Genomic DNA, 18,616 nt, shown 5'->3' with positions numbered 1-18,616 from the left:
TTCTAGAGATCCACTGCGATGTGAATATATTTAACACTACCAAACTCCATACTTAAAATGGTTAAGATGGTAGAGGTGCCTGGGTGGCTCAGCCAGTTAAGCATCCAACTCTTGGTTTCAGCTCAGGTCATGAGATCAAGCCCAGCAGAATCAGGCTCCAGGCTCAGCCGAAGTCAGCTTGAAGATTCTCTCCCTCTGCCCCTCCCCCAACTTATCCACACAAATGCTTTTTCTCTTTCAAGTAAATAAATAAATTAAAAAAAAAAAAAAGGTTAAAAGGGTAAATTCAACGTTATATATTTTTCACCACAACTTAAAAACAACAACAAAAGAGTAAGTAAGAAGAGGCTCTACTAAACCAGGCCAGGACACACACTGACACTCTTGTTGTGACAGGCATGTCTCAAAACCACATCAATTCTGGACCTTTCATTAGCATTTCCAGCGTTCAGCTAAAGGGAGGATCATTAGCACCCCCTGCATAGGACGCTATAAACCAGAGACCCCAGGGATCCCTGGGTGGCTCAGTGGTTAAGCGCCTGCCTTTGGCCCGATCCTGGAGTCCCGGGATCGAGTCCCACGTCAGGCTCCCGGCATGGAGCCTGCTTCTCCCTCCTCCTGTGTCTCTGCCTCTCTCTCTCTAGGTCTATCATAAATAAACAAACAAACAAACAAACGAATCTTTAAAAAAAAAAAAAAAAAGAGACTCCTCCCTATCCCCACCAAGAGATGATACCCCGGCTCCCCCAGACTTCCCACGGGCCCAAAGTTTCTCACTGAAAGCAGTCTGTATCGTGCATAACACCTGATTCTCATACAAATGTGCAAAACGGGAAGCCTGGCCCCCTGAAGAGAGAGAAGCTGGCCTCTTGGCCTTTGGGTCCTGTTGTAGTATAATTAGAACTTTTACTTGAGAGTCTCACACAGCTTGGGTTTTTAAAAATAAACACAGCTGACATGTCTCCAAAGGAAAAACTATATTCAGAGCTCTGATATTTTCAGGTAATAGCTCACTCCCCCCTTCATTCTCCTTAGTGCTGGCTAACTAAGTCTGTCTCTTTCATTTCTCAGGCTCCAGGACAAGGCAAAGAAAAGTATCTGGAAATGAGGGATAAGTTCCCACAAAATCACCTCAGGCTTACCTTTTCCAGCTTCTCCTGGAGCTCCTGGATTTTGAGCTGTTGCTCAGCATTGATCTATAATTAAAGTCCCAGGAAATAAAGCAAAAGGTAAATTGGTATTAATGTATTACTACATTTAGTGCAGTGCTATTTTCTGAAGGTTTCTATGGGGTCTTTTTGTTCTGTTTTCCAGCCCCTCCTAATGGAGAGGAAGAACAGAGGCCTATCAGAGAAGTCTAATGAAAGCCTAATGAAAAGCTGCATGCTAATCCCCTAGAACCAGCAAAACACAAATGCCAAGAGAAGCAAAGTCGCCCAGTGCCTTAAGACTACAGGAATTTTCACCTACGTTTTCCTAAGTGTCTCAGTTTACATGTTACTGTGTTCAGACATAATTAAAAAAAAAAATCAGAGTCTTTTACCCCTTTCAGAACCACAGCTAAAGCTAAATGTGGTTGCCCAGACATTAACCATCAAAATAAACCTGGAAGAGAGTTCTCTATCCATTGTAAGACTATTCTTAACCAACGGCTGGCTTGCATGTTATTCGTGAAGGGTAGCATTTAAAAGATTATCAGGGCACCTGGGTAGTTCAGTCTGTTGAGTGTCCGACTCTTGATTTTGGCTCAGATCATGATCTCACGGTTGTGAGACTGAGTCCTGCATCGGGCTCTGCACTCAGCTCAGGTCTGCTCGTCCCTCTCCCTCTGCTCCTCCCCCAGCTCCCACACACGTGCACTCTCTCTCTCAAATAAACAAGATTATCTACCAAAAATGCAATAAAATAGCAATACCAAAAATGGAAAATACCTTCTCCAGTTTGGAATATTCTCCCACTTCAGGCTTCCCTTGATCCTTAGCCTGTAATTTAAGAGATAAAACATACTGGAAAATATCAAGAACCTAAAAGTCTTGCAGAGACAACACTGCCTACTATAATTTCTTGGTCTCTATGGCCAAATGATGACGATAAATAAGTTATCTTCTATTAAAAAAAAAAAAGAGAGAGAGAAAGACCAGGACCTTGCAGAGTATTCCATTATACCCCAAACATATACTCATTAAGCTAGTATTCCCTTTACTCTTGCTAAGATCACCCAGGAGTCTATCCCAGAAACAGCCTTCTGGCAGGTGGCAGGTGGCTGGCTACCTTCATTAGTTTATGCTGACATTCTGTTGCTTTCCGCTTGAATTCTTCAGCAGCGAGCCGAGACTCTCTCAACTCCGATTCATAGAGATCACTCCGTCTCCTTGCTGAAACAAGGTCCTCTTCCAACTGATTCATCATCAACCTCATTTCTTCCACTTGAGCCTGGTACTCCTAAAGAGCATGCAAGGGAAGAAAGGCGAACTTTAGAACTCTTAAAGAAAACACAGGCAGTGAAGACAGAAGACCATGGACCACAGAGGAAAGATGCATGCTGAAGACAGATCAGCAAGTAACAGTCCTAGAGAAAAGATGGATAAAAATGTGCTGTAGGGTGGGCGAAGAGGAAGAAAAGAATATTAAATCTTCGAGGTATTTCAATGTAGGAGCACCTGGATGGCTCAGTGGGTTGAGTGTCTGATTCTTGGTTTCAGCTCAGGTCATCACCTCAGAGTTGTGAGGTCGAGCCCCATGTTGGGCTCTATGCTCAGCAGGGAGTCAGCTTGGGACTCTCTCCCTCTCTTTCCCTCCCCCTCTGTCCCTCTCCTTACACATGCTCTCTCTCTCTCAAATAAATAAATAAAAATCTTCCAACTGTTTTAATGTAGATCATGTATCATTAATAACACCAGTTAGAACATGTGTGCCTATATCTAGTAAGATCCTTTGAGCAAATAATACCGTACAAGTAGCACAGAACCTTAAGGTATCTGCAACACAAGAGAGCTGAAAGTAATGCTCTTTGAACAACCAGGATAAACTGCTTACGTGCAGCTTTCTTCCAAGGGTAATCATTTATATAGATTTGTCCTTTAGAAGTCATGTGCTCCTAACACAATTAGGTATGGTACTAGTTTTAAAATTAACCTTTCAGATGACACAAGGGGGTAATTGGAAATCTCGGTGGAAAGAATCTTGGAAGGTGAAACTCATCATGTCGGTTTCTCACCATTAATTTCTCTGAGCCAAAACTGAATGATGAACTTAACATTGCTCTTGAAATGCAAGTCACCCTGAAATTTGGAAGAGTCAGAAACACTAGCTCTGGTCAAAATAACTTGGGAGCAAAACTCCGGAGAAAGAATTATCTTGTTCCTCTGAGCAAACCTTTAAAGTGATCCAAACAGCCTGACCTTTTCCAAAATGAATTTCTAAAATCAAAACAGAACATTTGAATTGGTTTTTCAAAATTGGATTTACCAGGAGAAATGGGCAATGGTTTTGAAAACTTTGGGCCAAAGTATGAAAATATTCTGTTTGAAAAATCAAAGCTTATGCATATAGGGATTATGAACGAGCATGTATCCAATCCGAGGTGACTGGAGGTGGGTGAGAGGGGGGCCAGGGGAGGATATAAAATGAAAAGAATAAAGAATGGAATCAAGATCATCTTTGATATTCACAATACACAGTGAACATCCCTAAGATCAATTCTCTCAAGAAATCACTGAAGATGTATCATTGAGCAAGGACATGTTTTTAACCAGTAAAAACAATAATTGATTTTTTTTAAGCAACAGGGTATAAAGCAAACCTTTCATCCCATTGTGGCAGGCAATCCTCCCAGATGCACACTAAAGCGGAGGTGATGTTCTTAAGAAAACTGGATAGTTTTCTTTTTTTTTTTTTTTGTACCCTCCCCCCGCCCCACTCCGCCACCAGCGGCCCCCCCAGAAAACTGGATAGTTTTCATACAAGTACACCTCTCTGGATAATTGGGAAAGGAAAATAATGAGCCCAGAGTGAAGCACGGTCTCATTTTACTTCCTCCCACCAGTAAGCATACTATTAGTGAAGATCAATCCCAGAAGTCATGGGGTACCAGGCTGTCTGGGTGGTGCACACAAAGTGGGTGATGCTGGGTTATATAACCAAAGGTCTTCACAACCTACGCACAATTATCTGAACGGACAGAGAGGAACTTGAGCTGAATTATGTGAAGTGATATATCCTTTTCTTGCATCCCTTATTTTCTAGCCCCATTGGCCACAGTTGTTTTATGACTTTCATGGCTCTGGGCACTATGCCTCCCTGGGCCCCTTCTGCTATTTAAAAATACATATATATTTTATATATATTTACATGTATAGTAAAAATTATATTTTACAGGGCACCTGAGTGGCTCAGTTGGTTAAGCGTCTGCCTTTGCTGAGGTCATGATTCCAGAGCCCTGGGATCAAGCCCCTCATCAGGTTCCCTACTCAGGGGAGAGTCTGCCTCTCTCTCTCTTTCTCTCTCTCAAATAAATAAATATAATCTTTTTAAAAAATTATATTTTAGGGACGCCTGGGTGGCTCAGCGGTTGGGCACCTGCCTTTGGCTCAGGTCGTGATCCTGGGGTCCTGGGATCAAGTCCCACATCGGGCTCCCCACAGGGAGTCTGCTCTCCTCTCTGCCTATGTCTCTGCCTCTCTCTCTCTGTATCTCTCATGAATAAATAAAACCTTTAAAAAATAAAAATAGGGCAGCCCCGGTAGCTCGGAGGTTTAGTGCTGCCTTGGGCCCAGGGCTTGATCCTGGAGCCCCAGAATCGAGTCCCACGTCAGGCTCCTTGCATGGACCCTGCTTCTCCCTCTGCCTGCATCTCTGCCTCTGTGTGTGTGTGTGTGTGTGTGTGTGTCTCATGAATAAATAAATAAAATCTTTAAAAAAATAAAAATAAATAAAAATAAAAATAAAAATAAAAAATAAAATAAATAAATTATATTTTACAACAGCATTCATATAGACAAAAGCATTAGAATTATCTATAAAAACAGTTTCTTTGACCTAAAAGCTCAGTATTTTTCTTCTGATTAAAACAAACAAATGTGTAAACATTTTATGGTTCCCTAAAAGTACTGTTGGCCCTGCTCACAGGCACAAATACCAAGCTCTAGAGGAAGCAGAGAGCTGAGAGAAAAGCTTGGGCAGCTTTTATCCTCACGCTCCTTTTTCTGTCTGGAACTTCTGTCAGCAAGAAGGGTAAGTAATTTTTGTGTTTTGTCAAGAGCAAGGACAGAGCGTTGATCCTTCTCCTCAACATTTCTTTTTCCTGAGCTGTTGGTGCCCAGGGGGAAGAAGGCAAGGAATCAGGTAACATCTCAATCAGCAATCTGAGTTCTTGGGGTACCCAGCTTGCTACAAGCATCAAAAGGAATTCACATTCATCTGTTGAGCTGCATCATCAAAAGGAATTCACATTCATCTGTTATACTGCATCCTTCAAGGAAATCCTATAAGTCCAACAGCTAACCAAATCCCTGCTTCAGGAAAAATCTGAGAAGATAATCAGGTCTGTTTCCAGGGAGAGATGAGAAACAGTGGCTATATCTCAGCATGGGATGGACTGTCAGTCAGTGTTGAGTGGGATCAAGATGGGGAATCGTGGACAACTTTCAACATCTCCCCTAAAGTAAGCCTTCTGAACAGAGCCTTGGAGTTTTGTGGGAAGAAAATAGCAGACATACTCCTATTCAAATAGAAATCCCAGGGACACCTGGGTGGCTCAGTGGTTGAGTATCTGCCTTTGGCTCAGGGCACGATCCCCGGATCCTGGAATCGAGGCCCACATCGGGCTTCCCACAGGAAGCCTGCTTCTCCCTCTGCCTATGTCTCTGCCTCTCTCTCTGTGTCTCTCATGAATAAATAAGTAAAATCTTTAAAAACAACAACAACAACAAAAATAGAAATCCCAAAACAACAATGCCTTCTGTGTTTCTCAAACTTTCATTCCCTTTCCTGAGGAAGGGATGACAGGCATTAGCAATCTCTTGTAAGGGTGCAGGAATCAAGTTTTCATGTGAGACTCTTAGGTGTTTTTATTGTAAATTAAATGCAAACACTCTATAGGGGGTGGCTAAGCAGAAGCAAAATGTTGAGAAAATAAAAAGATGAATAGCTGTACAGAAATTAGCTTTTGAGTGAAAAAGTGGGGAATAAATGCCAAATCTGGAAGGAATCAACAAGCTGTAAACCAAACACGAGTTGTCTGCTGAAAATCAAGAAATGCTGTTTTCCTGGATTGCAGACATCCTGGTCTCCCAAAACTCACTAAAAGCCAATTTAACAAATCTATCTTCTGATGAGAAAGAAAATCTGAAACTGAGAAGTTTTCTGCCCCCCAGTGGAACTTTTAGCAGTCATTAAATCTAAAACTCCACATGTATGCCAACTGTGGTATGAATCATCAGAGACATTTCTTTGAACTCAACCACCAGCATGTACCTTTTCAAAATGTCCTGATAATTCAGTTTCTATGGAAGTCATGGCCACCAGCTGCTCCCTCTGGTGGCCAAATGCGGCTTTCATTTCCCCAGGATGTCACCAAAAGCAAATCTCCAAAACACATTGAACTAATGGGAGAAAAAAAAATCCTATCTCTTGAAACTTTCAGGAAGAAAACCTATGTTGATAAAAGGCGCAATGAGTCAACTGTCAGAGCAGATTTTTCAAACTCTGTGTGTAACCTTCAAAATCTCTAAGATTAGTATCAGTGTTCAGAACAGATTGCAACATTACCTTTGCAAGTTTATTTATAACATCTTTATCAAGCAAGAGGATATTAACTAATCACTTTAAAATATTAAGGTGATAATCAGATTGAGCCAACAAAAAACCCCCATCCATTCTTTCTTTAAAGAATACTTAATGGATCAAATGATTTGCAGGAGTCTCTTGCCTTAGCACCACCCAGATGGCTAAGTTTGTGCTACCCAGAGACAAAAATGTTCATTCCCAACACTGCTTCCATTAGATTTTCTGAAATGAATGAGAGTTGCCTGGCAGCTGATAATTCAGCTCTCCCAATTGCTCACAGCCATCTCTTCATTAAAGTTTCTATTTACAGTTTCTTCAAAAGACAGAAAAATCCATGCTAAAAAGGAAACAATGAAGCAAAATAAAAATGAACCATCTAGAAAGAAACTCCTTTTAGAAAGGAGAAAAAAAAAGAGGGAGAGAGTAGGCTTTTTAAACATATTGATTCTCTTCTCTGAACATTCAAGGGATGGCTTTCTGCACTTAGAATCCCTGGGTTAATTCTGACGTAGCCTTTGCTGCTCATACTCTTCTTCTCTATCTTTATAGCAGTTAAACTTTGAAATATCCTGCTTCTCTCAAAAACTTAAGAGTGCATCAAAAAGCTATCAAAATATAAAATTTCTTTTGATGGTCAAAAGCAGAGATTGGCAAACTTTCTCTGTAAAAAGCTAGATAGCAAGTAATTTCTGCTTTGTAGGCCATATGGTCTTTGTCACAACTACCCACCCCTGCCACTGTAGCACCATAAGCAGCCACGGACACTACAGAAATGAATGGGCATGGCTGTGTTCCAATAAAACTTTATTTATGGATGCTGAAATTTGAATTACATATGATTTGCACATGTCATGAAATATTCTTCACTTTTTTCCCCCAACCAGTTAAAAACGCGAAAGCCATTCTTAGCTCGAAGCCATGGAAAACAGGTGGTGAGTCAGATTCACCCCACAGGCCACTGGTTGGCCACCTTTGTTCTAAACCTACAGCTTTAATTGAAAAGAGTAGCCATGATGTGGTACACACTTCAAAAGGAGCAAGAACAAGCACTCCATCGTTTATATAAATCGTGGAGAATCTACAGTTTCCAAATGACCTACATACCTCCCTCTCTCTCTCCCTCTCTTTCTCTCTCCTCCCCCACCTCCTTTCTCTCTCTCTGCCTGTCCTGAAACACACCTCTGAAATCAGAGGTTCGAAGTGCAGCCCTGCTTCCAAGCAGCGGTCATACCTGCTCTTTGATTTCCTGGAGCTTCCGGCTCTGCTCTCTGATATCATGGAGAAGCTGCAGTGCTTTGTCATCCTCCTGGGACACCTCCATCCGTGCTTGCTCCAAACTTCGCTTTAAGCTCTGAGGAAAGCAAAAATTTTAATAGGGATGCCCTGTGGTTCCTGCTGTGTTTGAAAAGATTCATTAAGGGAGCTGCAAGCTGCTTCGCAGACACCAAGGCGGTTTCAGGTGACGGAGCAAAGTTGACAACTTCCAGTTGGTTGCTGGCTCCAGTTTTCTCATCCTGTAAAAACCCCTGGTTCGAGAAACATCTCAACCTTGTGTCCTTGTGGGTCCGGCCTGAAACTGCAAACTGATATCACACCCTGCCTCCTACCACCATCTACCTGTCCTAGCAGATACTTACTTGTACATTCAGGACTGAAAACCAATGAGATCCCTTAGCCTTTCATTAATGGGATGGCTACAAGGTCTTTTCTGGAATATCGGTATGGAATATCGGTATCCTCAAATTATCGGTAATTAGAGGACTCTCCAGTCTAGATCCCTCTTGCAAAGTAGCAATGACTTCCTTCTTGCCTAATTGCCATTTAAGACTCCAAGAAGTCTAATTCCACCTCCTGGCTTACGTTTTCTGGCCACCTTTCATCCATAAGGCTCCCTCAATGCTTCAGTGGCACTGAGATACAGATCTGAAATACATATCTGAATAACTTCACCCACCACTGAAAGGCAGCCAAATCTGGAATGGAAACATAGCAGTTATTCTTCATCAGCCACGTTCTATAGATTTCCTTTCCCTTGTGAAAAAAAACTTGAAAAATGTGTGATTCAACTTCTGAAGACTGTTTAATCGGCCACATTAAAAAACACCTTAATGAAAAATTTAACGAGACAATGGAGAAGACAGTCTACTCTCGTGAAGGAAAGGAAAAATTTTTAAAAAGAAAAGAAAAGAAAAGGACATCACATGGTAAATAATGACAGAGGGTCTGTTTTTTTTTTTTTTTTTTTTTTTTTTTTTTTAACAGGCTGAGTCTTCTTGTTGCTACACTGGTTCTAAATAATGGAAAACAGACCTCAGGAAGATTTAAAATACATGTTCCTGGGCTTATTCAGGAGTTGGGCTGCCGAGACTGCTGGTAGTGAACAAGATATAGACCAGAGAGGTGGGGATGGGAGGCGTTCAGACCCTGGGCCGCTCGTTGCAGCGACGTCTGTGCCTGTGTCCAGGCTCCTTAGCCTACCTGGACTCCTGGAGCCCAGTCTCACTGTTCTGGGACCTCCCGCCTGGCTCAGGCTACCCTGCCAATCACATATCTTGCCTCTGAACACTCCCTCTCTCTCTCTCTTTCCTCTCTGCCATTGGCTGTGATGTGCCTCATGAAGCCATCATGAAACAGGATGAGACACACACAACAGGAAGTGCCGCCTCCAAGGGAAGGGGACTTTGGGGAAGGCTCACACTGCATTCTGTGATGTAGGTAGCAAGGTCCTGCTCCAGGAGGGATCTCTGAGTCTCAGAGGCCTTCAGCTCCACCTCCTTCTGACTAAGCACAGCCTCCACCTCTGACACTCTCCGATGTAACCGGGTCATTTCCTGCTCCATCTGAAACAGACACATCGACAGGTTAAAAGGGCCCGTGGAGGTTCGTTAGGAGCAATCAAATCTCAAGCAGCCTCCGAAACCACCTGGTGGTCTGGGCTGGCACTAATTCACCAAAGGTTGGGAAGGAAGTACCATTGCTTCTTCGCCTGGGAGTGCACAGTTCTTCGTAAAGACAGTCACCAATGCTAAGTCACTCCTCTCATCCAAGACTTGGTTCACACTTGGTCACTTCTCTAGCCCAGGGAGCAAGGAAGCCACAATCATCATTTTTCACCTGTATGCTTTTTTGGGTTTAGTTTGGTTTTTGGCACACGTCACTTTAATTTTATCCCAAATCCATCTTGATCCCCCCCATCTCCTTGCAAAGATCTAGAGGACCAATCCAGGACAGGGCAAGGAGATACGTATTCGTCTGCACTCTTAGAGGAGTCCCAGGCAAGTAGTGGGTTTTATGAGCTTCCAGAGAGCTGTGCCTGGGCAGGAACAGTGAGTGTTAAGAGACGTTGAGCATAGTCAACACAGTGGCTGCAGTTACATAAGCAGGAGTTTTAAAGGACTAAGAAGAGAGACTTCGCATCACTCAAAGCAGATGGGATGCATCTCGGCCACAGGTGAGGACCCACGCCACCTGCCGGAAGAAGCAGACATCTGGCTGGGTCATGCCGAGGAACGGGCCGTTTTAAATCCAGGGCCTCCTCTGGTTAAGATTTAAAGGATTTACGGCAACGTCAAGGCCCGAATTCATCTCCCTCTGAGCTGCTGGAGGCGAGACTTCAGCGAGGGAGGGAGCGCCTCGCCCGCTCGGTATGGATCAGGTGGCTCAGCGCCAGCAGCGGCCCCAGGCAGATCCCTTGGCATAGATTGACGGGAGGATCCTGGAGCAAGGAGGGAGGCCGGCTGCGGAAATAAATACCTTGTGACACTTGTCCTGGGAGTCTTGCAGCTCTTTGCTTTTGATGAGAAGTTTCTTTTCCATGGAGCTAGTCTTGGCAGGGGAGTCCAGACTTGACACGATAGACCTGGATAAGAAGAAAGCCAGCGTCAAGGTGGCCAGTAGGTGGTTCTGAAAAGCTGCTTTCAGGACCCACAGCAAAGATGATCGACCTGCCAGAGTTCTGTGGCTATCAACAGAGCTGGCTCAAGAAGCTTCTGATGACATCGAGGCCACAAAGCAGAGAGAGAGACAGAAGCGAGAACTCTGGCAGACCTGGGCGTACACTCAGGCATTACTGACCAGAGGCAAGGTCTCAGCCCCTCTGGGCCTTTGGCTGCCATATCTATGAGGTGGGATGACGCAGGGACCTCCCACAAAGGGGAGCATGAGCATTAAATGCACACCATTGTGCCTATTGTGCCTTCTTTCACTTACTCACTGAATAGATATGCACATGAACAAGACAGTCGGAGCCCCTGCCTATCCAGAGCTGACGTCCACGGAGGGCAGACAAAATGCATCAGGGAGACACAGAAACCAAAGGGTTGCTGATGATAGCAAAGGAGAAAACAGGGTGCTATGATGTGTGAGAGGAAATGGATCCAAGGCCTGGTATAAGCCAGGGGGACCAGGAAAGGCCTCTCTGAGTGTTGTCATTTGAGCTGGGACCTAAAGGGTAAGAAGGTGCTGGCCATCCAAAGCTCTGGAAAGAAACAAGCTCCAGAAAAGGGGAATGGGATGCAAAGGCCCTGAGGCAAGAGTGAGCTAGCCCAGCAAGTGCCTAACAAACATTAGTAACTATATCAATTGCATTACTGGTTCTTCCATCCCCAAGCTAGCCAATTTGCTTCTGTTTCGTTTTATCAAAACAGTTAATGCTCATTGTGGGGGCCAAATAATGTCCCCCACTCCCAACCTGTCCACATCCTGATCTCTGGAATCTGTGAATCTGTTATGTGATGTTGAGGCAAGGGACTCAAAAGGGACTCTGTGGCTGGGACTCAGTGAACAATTCTGAGATGGAGAGATTATCTTGGATAATCTGGGCAGATCCCATGTTATCACAAGGGTCCTTTGGAGACAGATGTAGAGGAGGAGAGGGGATATGACAGCAGAAGTAAGGTCAAAGTCAGAGAGAGAGAGTTGAAGACACTACACTGCTAGCTTTGAAGGTGGAAGAAGGGGTCTCAAGCCAAAGAATCTGAGTGGCTTCTAGAAGCTGGGAAAGGCAAGAAACCAATTCTCTCATAGAGGCTCCACTGAGTGCAGCCTTGTCTACACTGATTTCAGCCCAGCAAAATCCATCTAAGACTCCTGACCTCCAGAACTCCAAGGTGATACATTTGTGCTGTTTTAAGCCACTTATTTGTACTTGTTACAGCAGCAACAGGAAACTGGTACACTTCCTGGGACTACACACGCACACACACACATGCATGCACGCACACACACAGCTCGGGGCTAGAGCTAGATAGGTCTTAACTCTTTATTCTCTATAATTCTAGGAGGCAAATACAATTTATTATCCCCATCTTATAGATGATGAGGTTGCCAATTAATAAGTGCTTTCTGCTGGTCTCAACAGAGAGCTGGAAGCACAGAGACTGAGATACACCTGAGAGTGCACCTGGGATAGAAACATAAAGACAATGCAGCATGGCCTCCCGAGAGTGGGCTAAGGGAGAGGCACTCTCCACAAAACGGAGGCACTTACCCATACATGTATATATAACTCACACACTCTGCCTCATCCCTGGGAGCAGTGCCTTATGGGTGGAGAGGACACTTCTCACCCAGGGCACCTGCCCTCGGTGTTTTGGCACCCTGGGCATGAACACCGGGATTGGTGAAGGGTAGGGCCAGAGAACTGCTGGCAGAGGTTCTGATGCCCCAAACTACTTTTCTGGCCTAAATGAGGTCCATTTCCTCTAGCAACTTAGACCTCTCTTCCTGGCCCAGTGACACGGGCCGGCACAGCAGTGCTGGCTCACTGTTCTAGTTACAGCTCCCTACATACAACACTGCAGGGCAGCCAAGTGAGTTGACACTGGAATCATGTTGCTCTGTTCAAGATCTGACTCTGCCACTCACTGAGCCTCGGTCTTCTCATCTGTAAAATGGGGATAATTCTCAACCTACTTCAAAGAGTTCTTCCAAGGGTTAAACGAGATGAGCCGGTTATCGCCCTTGGCAGAGTGCCTGGCACATTATGAGGGTTCAATAAATGTCAACCATTACTATTATCATTGTCATCTCTATCAACACAGCCCATGCAATAGTGTAAATAAATAGCACATCCCTCGCAAGCCTAAAACAGTTGCTTGAAATAGTAAAACTCGGGGAGCTGAATGTGTTCTGTGCTATTATCTGCATTAAAACAAATGCTGATTACTCACAGAAATGGGCAAGAGGGATTGAAATCCAGAAACAAATTTTTCATATCACTTTTGGCAAAAAATTTTTAGTCAAGTTCTACAGCTCTACTAGCCTATTGTCTATCTAAAATCTAGGCAGAACACACTTTTTCCTTTTAATCTGAGATGAAATGGGTTGCTTGGCATGACCTTGGGTTGCCTTTGCTACTTCCTTTATTCCTGACTTCACTCTGGGGGTTAGGCTCTAGAGAAGGAGACCCAAACCCCCCATGGAGGGAGGGATGATCCACAGATGGGGTCCCTGGTCCTTTAGTAATCAGGAGGCACCCACATATCTCTAAGTTACACAATGACCTAGGTCAGGGATGACAGCAGAGGCCATAGCTCTCTGTGCCGGAATATAGAACTATCCCCTTCTAAAAGAACGATTACAGGGGGTACATGATGTTGGGGTGGGAGGTGGCCCCAAAACTTGATGACACATGGAGGACAGGATCCAGCAGCGTTTACTGTTTAAAGTGTGCTGCTTGGGTACACTTTAAGATGATTGCTTATTCATAAAAAAATAAATGTTTCTAGCTCACTCATTAATGGGGCCCAGAATCAAGGGGATGTGTGCCCCCCACCCATTCACCTACACTCACGGGAGTCTGTGAGATAGCTCTCCTCATCACTGGAGATCCAACTCCCTCTTTCTATTTTGATAGCTATTTTGATGCTTGACAAATGTTCACTGTTTAGGTGTTCTAAGTACAGCAATTAAGAGCTCTTCAGAATAAAGGTGCTAAATAAATCTTTTTTTTTTTTTTTTAGAATAAATAAAAATCACATCTAAAAAAAGCTGTAATAAGAATGTTGGTCCTGAACCCAGCTTGTACCTAAGGCTGCAGGAATGGAGGGGGGAGAAGGTCCTCACTGCTTTCTGGAACTTCCCTGGTCTTCAACTGGGCTGCACATTAGAATCACCTGGAAAGCTTTTATAAAATACTGACATAAGGCAGCAAAAATACTCCATGTGATACTATGATGGTGGATCCGTACCATTATACATTTGTCCAAACCCATGAAATGCACACCACTAAGAGTGAACTCTAAGGTAAACCATGGACTTGGGGGTGATGATGATGTGTCAGTGCAGGTTCATCAACTGTAACAAGAATACCTCTCTTGATGGGGGATGTTGATGATGGGGGAGGCTGTGCACATTTGGGGATAAATGGGAAATCTCTGCACCTCTTGCTAATATTGTTGCGAGCCTAAAACTGCTCTTAAAAATATACTGTCTTTTAAAAAAAATAAAACAAAACCCTAATGTCCAGGGCCCAACTAGACCAATTAAACCAGAGACAGAATAGGAGGGCAGCTTGGGCAGCACCATTTTTATTAAGCTCTCAGGTGATTCTAACATACAGAGAGAATTGAGAACCAGGATGCTAAATAGAAGAAAACACGATTTTGGATCTAGGCATTTAAAACTCAGAGGATGACTGTCCCTAGCATTTGGTTTGAGATGGCATTTTGGCCAGGCCATTTGGTGCTGGTGCCTTTTGGTCACTCTGAGTAGGGACACAATTTTGAAGCTCATCGTGGTGGGCTATGAATTTCAAGACAATGTACAGATTTCAGGGAGTGATTAAAGACTATTCCTACACCTATTTTTAATAAGTCAACTGCAATATGCCATTTCCATGAATTATTTCTGTAAGAGAAACATAAGGGAAACAGGTATGGCTCAACATATTTGTATTCTATTTGTTTTTCATGTAGACACCTTGTTAAGAAAGTCAGACTTCCTGTCCCCCAACAAGTAGCAATGAGGGAGAGAGAGTTAATGCCACTACCTTTGTCATCAATAATAGGGTTCATTTATTGAGCACTTAACTACACATCCGACACCGTGCTTGATACTTTACAAGTTACTTCACTGAACTCACCCAACAATCCTTTGAGGTGGGATATTGTTATCTCATGACACTAAAGCTAAGGGAATAGCTTACATGCTTTACGCTCCTACCCCATTATGATGATGTGGGTGCAGGTATAGGGCAGTAGAATTGGGTTTGGTTCAAAGTTGAGCTCTGCAACCCAACAGCCATGGGTTCAAACCCCAACTCTGCTACTTCTTGGCTGGTTGATCTTGGACAAACCCAAGAAAGGCAATCCCAAAAAAGTGCTGCAGAGACCCACAGGAGCAAACTCATAAAAGAAAGGGAAATGTATCACTCAAGGGAAGGGAACTTGTATCCATGACTGGCTATGTACAATGCTGAGAGGGCAGCTCCAAAGCTGAGCCTAGGACGGCCCAGATGCCCAAGAATATCCATTCAGGTCAGTCCACAGTCACCCCTAGAAACAGCTCAATGCACACACAAGAACAACTCTTCCTCCTTCCTTTGGCAGCTCAGGGGGGTAATTAAATAGGAAACAGTACAGACTTTAGAGGCCCAGGCTGGTTCATGCTCCGGGCTCGATGAGATGCAGTACAATGAGGATGCTAATAAAAGAACATGCAGCCTGCCCACACATTGCTTGCCTACTCTTCTTGGCCACATCTCTGATACACAGCCAGTTATACCCATGGAGAGAAAAGGCACTTCTGAGCAGCGGGTGCATGCAGCCACCCACCCACACACAGCAGTGCTGTCTCTTCAAGCACGAAGCCAAGTTTGGGTTTTCCTCTTTTTCCCAGCTTCTATTTTCTAGAAAAATTTACTCTGAAATCAACGTCTCTTCCTGATATACACATCTGCTTTATAATTATAGGAGCCCAAAGAGTATTAATAGAGGTAATGGTATATGACACACAGAGGGAAGGTTAGGCTTAGTTGGTTCTGCTGTAGCAGAAAGAATATTTTCTTAAAATGTGTTAGATGTGACCTAAAAATTGCTTTCCATGTAACTTCAACATTTAAGTACAAATGATAAAATGCAGTTTTCCCGGCATCTATAATAATCCACATGACTCAAAAAAAATTCCTTAATAAAGCTACCAAGAGAACACTTCATATCAAAAGAGAATCCAATCTGTACTTCCATCCTAAAGAAAGTATATGTGTTGAGTACTCTCTCGTCACTATTTTTTTTTCTCTCGTCACTATTATAATAATCAAGATCACGCTTAAGCACCAAGCCATCCATTTATTCCCTTAGGAAGATGATCCTAAGACTTCAGAAGATGCCACCAGATCACAGAGAACACAGATCACAAATCACAGATATTCTTGAAATAACCAAGAATGGATACTTGAGTCTAAACCCAGGGAATCAAAATTAGCTCAGCTGAGGGCCCTACCTTAATTGTGGCCAACAACACTAAAAATACATGCAACTGCAAGATGTAATATGGTGCAAAAAATAAAACGCTCATCAGCATTCTGTTCCAAAAATATATTGGCTTTTAAGATTGAGCATTCTGAAATTTATGAACTAACTTTATAAGCCCATTTTAAAATACACAAGTGGTGTCCATCATGAACACTTAAATATTAAAAATACAGCTCTACTAAAATTTCAGAGTCTAGCTAACTTTGGGGCACCCTTAGCCACCCATACATACCACATATCCTTTCTCTTTCTCTTTCTCTCTCTCTTTCTCTCTCTCTCTCTCTCTCTCTCTCTCTCACACACACACACACACACACACACAGAGCAGTGGTCTCCAGCTGAATTAGAGCATTTGCTTTGGAATGGTTAATATGTAACTCAAGAATCATTTATTTAAAATCACATTATTGGGATCCCTGGGTGGCGCAGCGGTTTGGCGTCTGCCCTTGGCCCAGGGCGCGATCCTGGAGACCCGGGATCGAATCCCACGTCGGGCTCCCGGTGCATGGAGCCTGCTTCTCCCTCTGCCTATGTCTCTGCCTCTCTCTCTCTCTCTCTCTCTCTCTCTCTCTGTGTGTGTGTGTGACTATCATAAATAAATAAAAAAAAAATTTTTTTAAATAAATAAATAAATAAATAAATAAATAAATAAATAAATAAATAAAATCACATTATTAATGAAAATGTAGCTACTCGTGTGATTTCTCACACAGTACTCCCTCTAAGCTAGTGCCTCGCTCTGTGAGTTACCTCCATTGACACACTTCCACCTCCTACCTGGATGACTGTGGTGACCTAACTGATCTCCTTGAGTCCAACTCTTGTCGCCTTTCCATCCAGCACACACAGTCGATGAGAACCACGTATACCACATCCCCACTCAAAAGCCAAACCAGAAGACCCATCCTACCTCAAAACTCAGACTATGCCCCCCAGGCATCCAGAAGCTCCAACTACCCTACTGGGCTTTGTGCTCACTGGACACCCACAGGCTAATCCCTGCCTCAGGGATCTATTTGGTCATTCCCCATCCCAGGTTCTAATTTCTTCACAGCCCTCACCATCATCTGAAAATCTCTTCTTTATAAACATATTTATCCTCTGTCTCCCCCAAGGGAATGTTAGCTTCTTGAGGCCAAGGACCTTGTCCGTCTTGTTCAGTTATGCCATGAGGAGGCCTAGAACAGTATATTTGTGGAGTGAATGAATGAGTGAATGAATGGGATGCCAAATATTTCTGTGGCCCAGCAGCCTCAATTTAAAGGTCACAGTGGACAAAGGAATCCAAAACAAGAAGCACACTGAATCAATGCTGGCACAATAAAGCTTTCTGGCCCTTGCCTGAGAGATGCCCAGATACATTGGTTCTAGGACAGCAGTGTCATGATGACACACACACTGTCCCCTCCAGGGGACACTCAAGCACTGGGAGGGTGGGGGCTGGGAGTGCATGACATCCAGGCACAGCACAGCACATTTTCCTAGCACCAAATTCCAGACCCCACTGGAACTAGATTCTACCAGAAGCCTCAAGCATGTTTTATGGAAAGAACCGGTTTAGCCAACATAGCATGGTCTCCATTCAGAATAAAAAATTGGATGGAGATATTAGGGCATCTGTCAGGCACCCCACGTGGAGCATGATTCTCTCAATGGGCAGAAACTAGCAAGATGTCTTTATAAACTCAAGCAGGGAAGAAGAGAGAATTGAAAGCATCCCCGGGCCCATCCTTACCCCAAAATAACAAGAGCAAATATGAAATGGACACTCACTCTCCTTCAGGAGCTAACACTAAATGCTCTGTGTGTTCCCCCAACAAACTGCAAGTAGGCACTGTAACAACTCCAACTTCATACATAATGGAATTGATGCTGGGAGAAGTTAAATGCCTCATTCACCCAGGTGGTGAGTGGCAGACCCTAGAATAGAACCCACATCTACCTGATTCCAAAGCTTGGGCTTTTAATGAGTATACCACAGTTTGTCCCCCAAAATAAAGAATACTCATGTCAACTCTAAAGTTAAAAGTCAGGGAGTGCCTGGGTGGCTCAGTTGGTTAAGCTTCTGCCTTTGGCTCAGGTCATGATCCCAGGGTCATGGGATTGAGCCCCATGTCTTGGGCTCCCTGCTCAGCAGGGAGTTTGCCTTCCCCTCTCACTCTCTCTCCCCCTCCCCGCTGATGACTGTGCACACGCTCATGCTCTAGCTCACACAAATAAATAAATAAATCCTTTTTAAAAATACATAAATAAAATAAAGTTAAAAGTTGGAAAAGTTGGAGGTGTCTGGATGGCTCAGTTGGTTAAGCATCTGACTTTGGTTCAGGTCATGATCCCAGGGTCCTGGGATGGAGCCC

General features: G+C 43.7%; 1 protein-coding gene across 5 annotated transcripts in view; it reads right to left on the bottom strand.

The window, feature by feature from the left end:
* Positions 1-18,616, bottom strand: part of CIT (citron rho-interacting serine/threonine kinase) — a 168,275-nt gene that overhangs the window by 73,047 nt on the left and 76,612 nt on the right. For all 5 annotated transcript variants that reach the window (XM_041729458.1, XM_041729460.1, XM_041729459.1 and 2 more), the window contains 6 exons: positions 10,540-10,645; positions 9,483-9,626; positions 8,018-8,137; positions 2,272-2,442; positions 1,932-1,982; positions 1,143-1,196 (listed from right to left, as the gene is read on the bottom strand). In XM_041729458.1, coding sequence (XP_041585392.1) covers positions 1,143-1,196; positions 1,932-1,982; positions 2,272-2,442; positions 8,018-8,137; positions 9,483-9,626; positions 10,540-10,645 — 646 coding nt within the window. The remainder of the gene's footprint in view (positions 1-1,142; positions 1,197-1,931; positions 1,983-2,271; positions 2,443-8,017; positions 8,138-9,482; positions 9,627-10,539; positions 10,646-18,616) is intronic.

The sequence above is a fragment of the Vulpes lagopus genome, chromosome 14, assembly GCF_018345385.1.
Source record: "Vulpes lagopus strain Blue_001 chromosome 14, ASM1834538v1, whole genome shotgun sequence".
Classification (NCBI taxonomy): Eukaryota; Metazoa; Chordata; class Mammalia; order Carnivora; family Canidae; genus Vulpes; species Vulpes lagopus.
The sequence above is the reverse complement of the archived record's forward strand: the minus strand, read 5'-3'. Positions and strand labels throughout refer to the sequence as shown.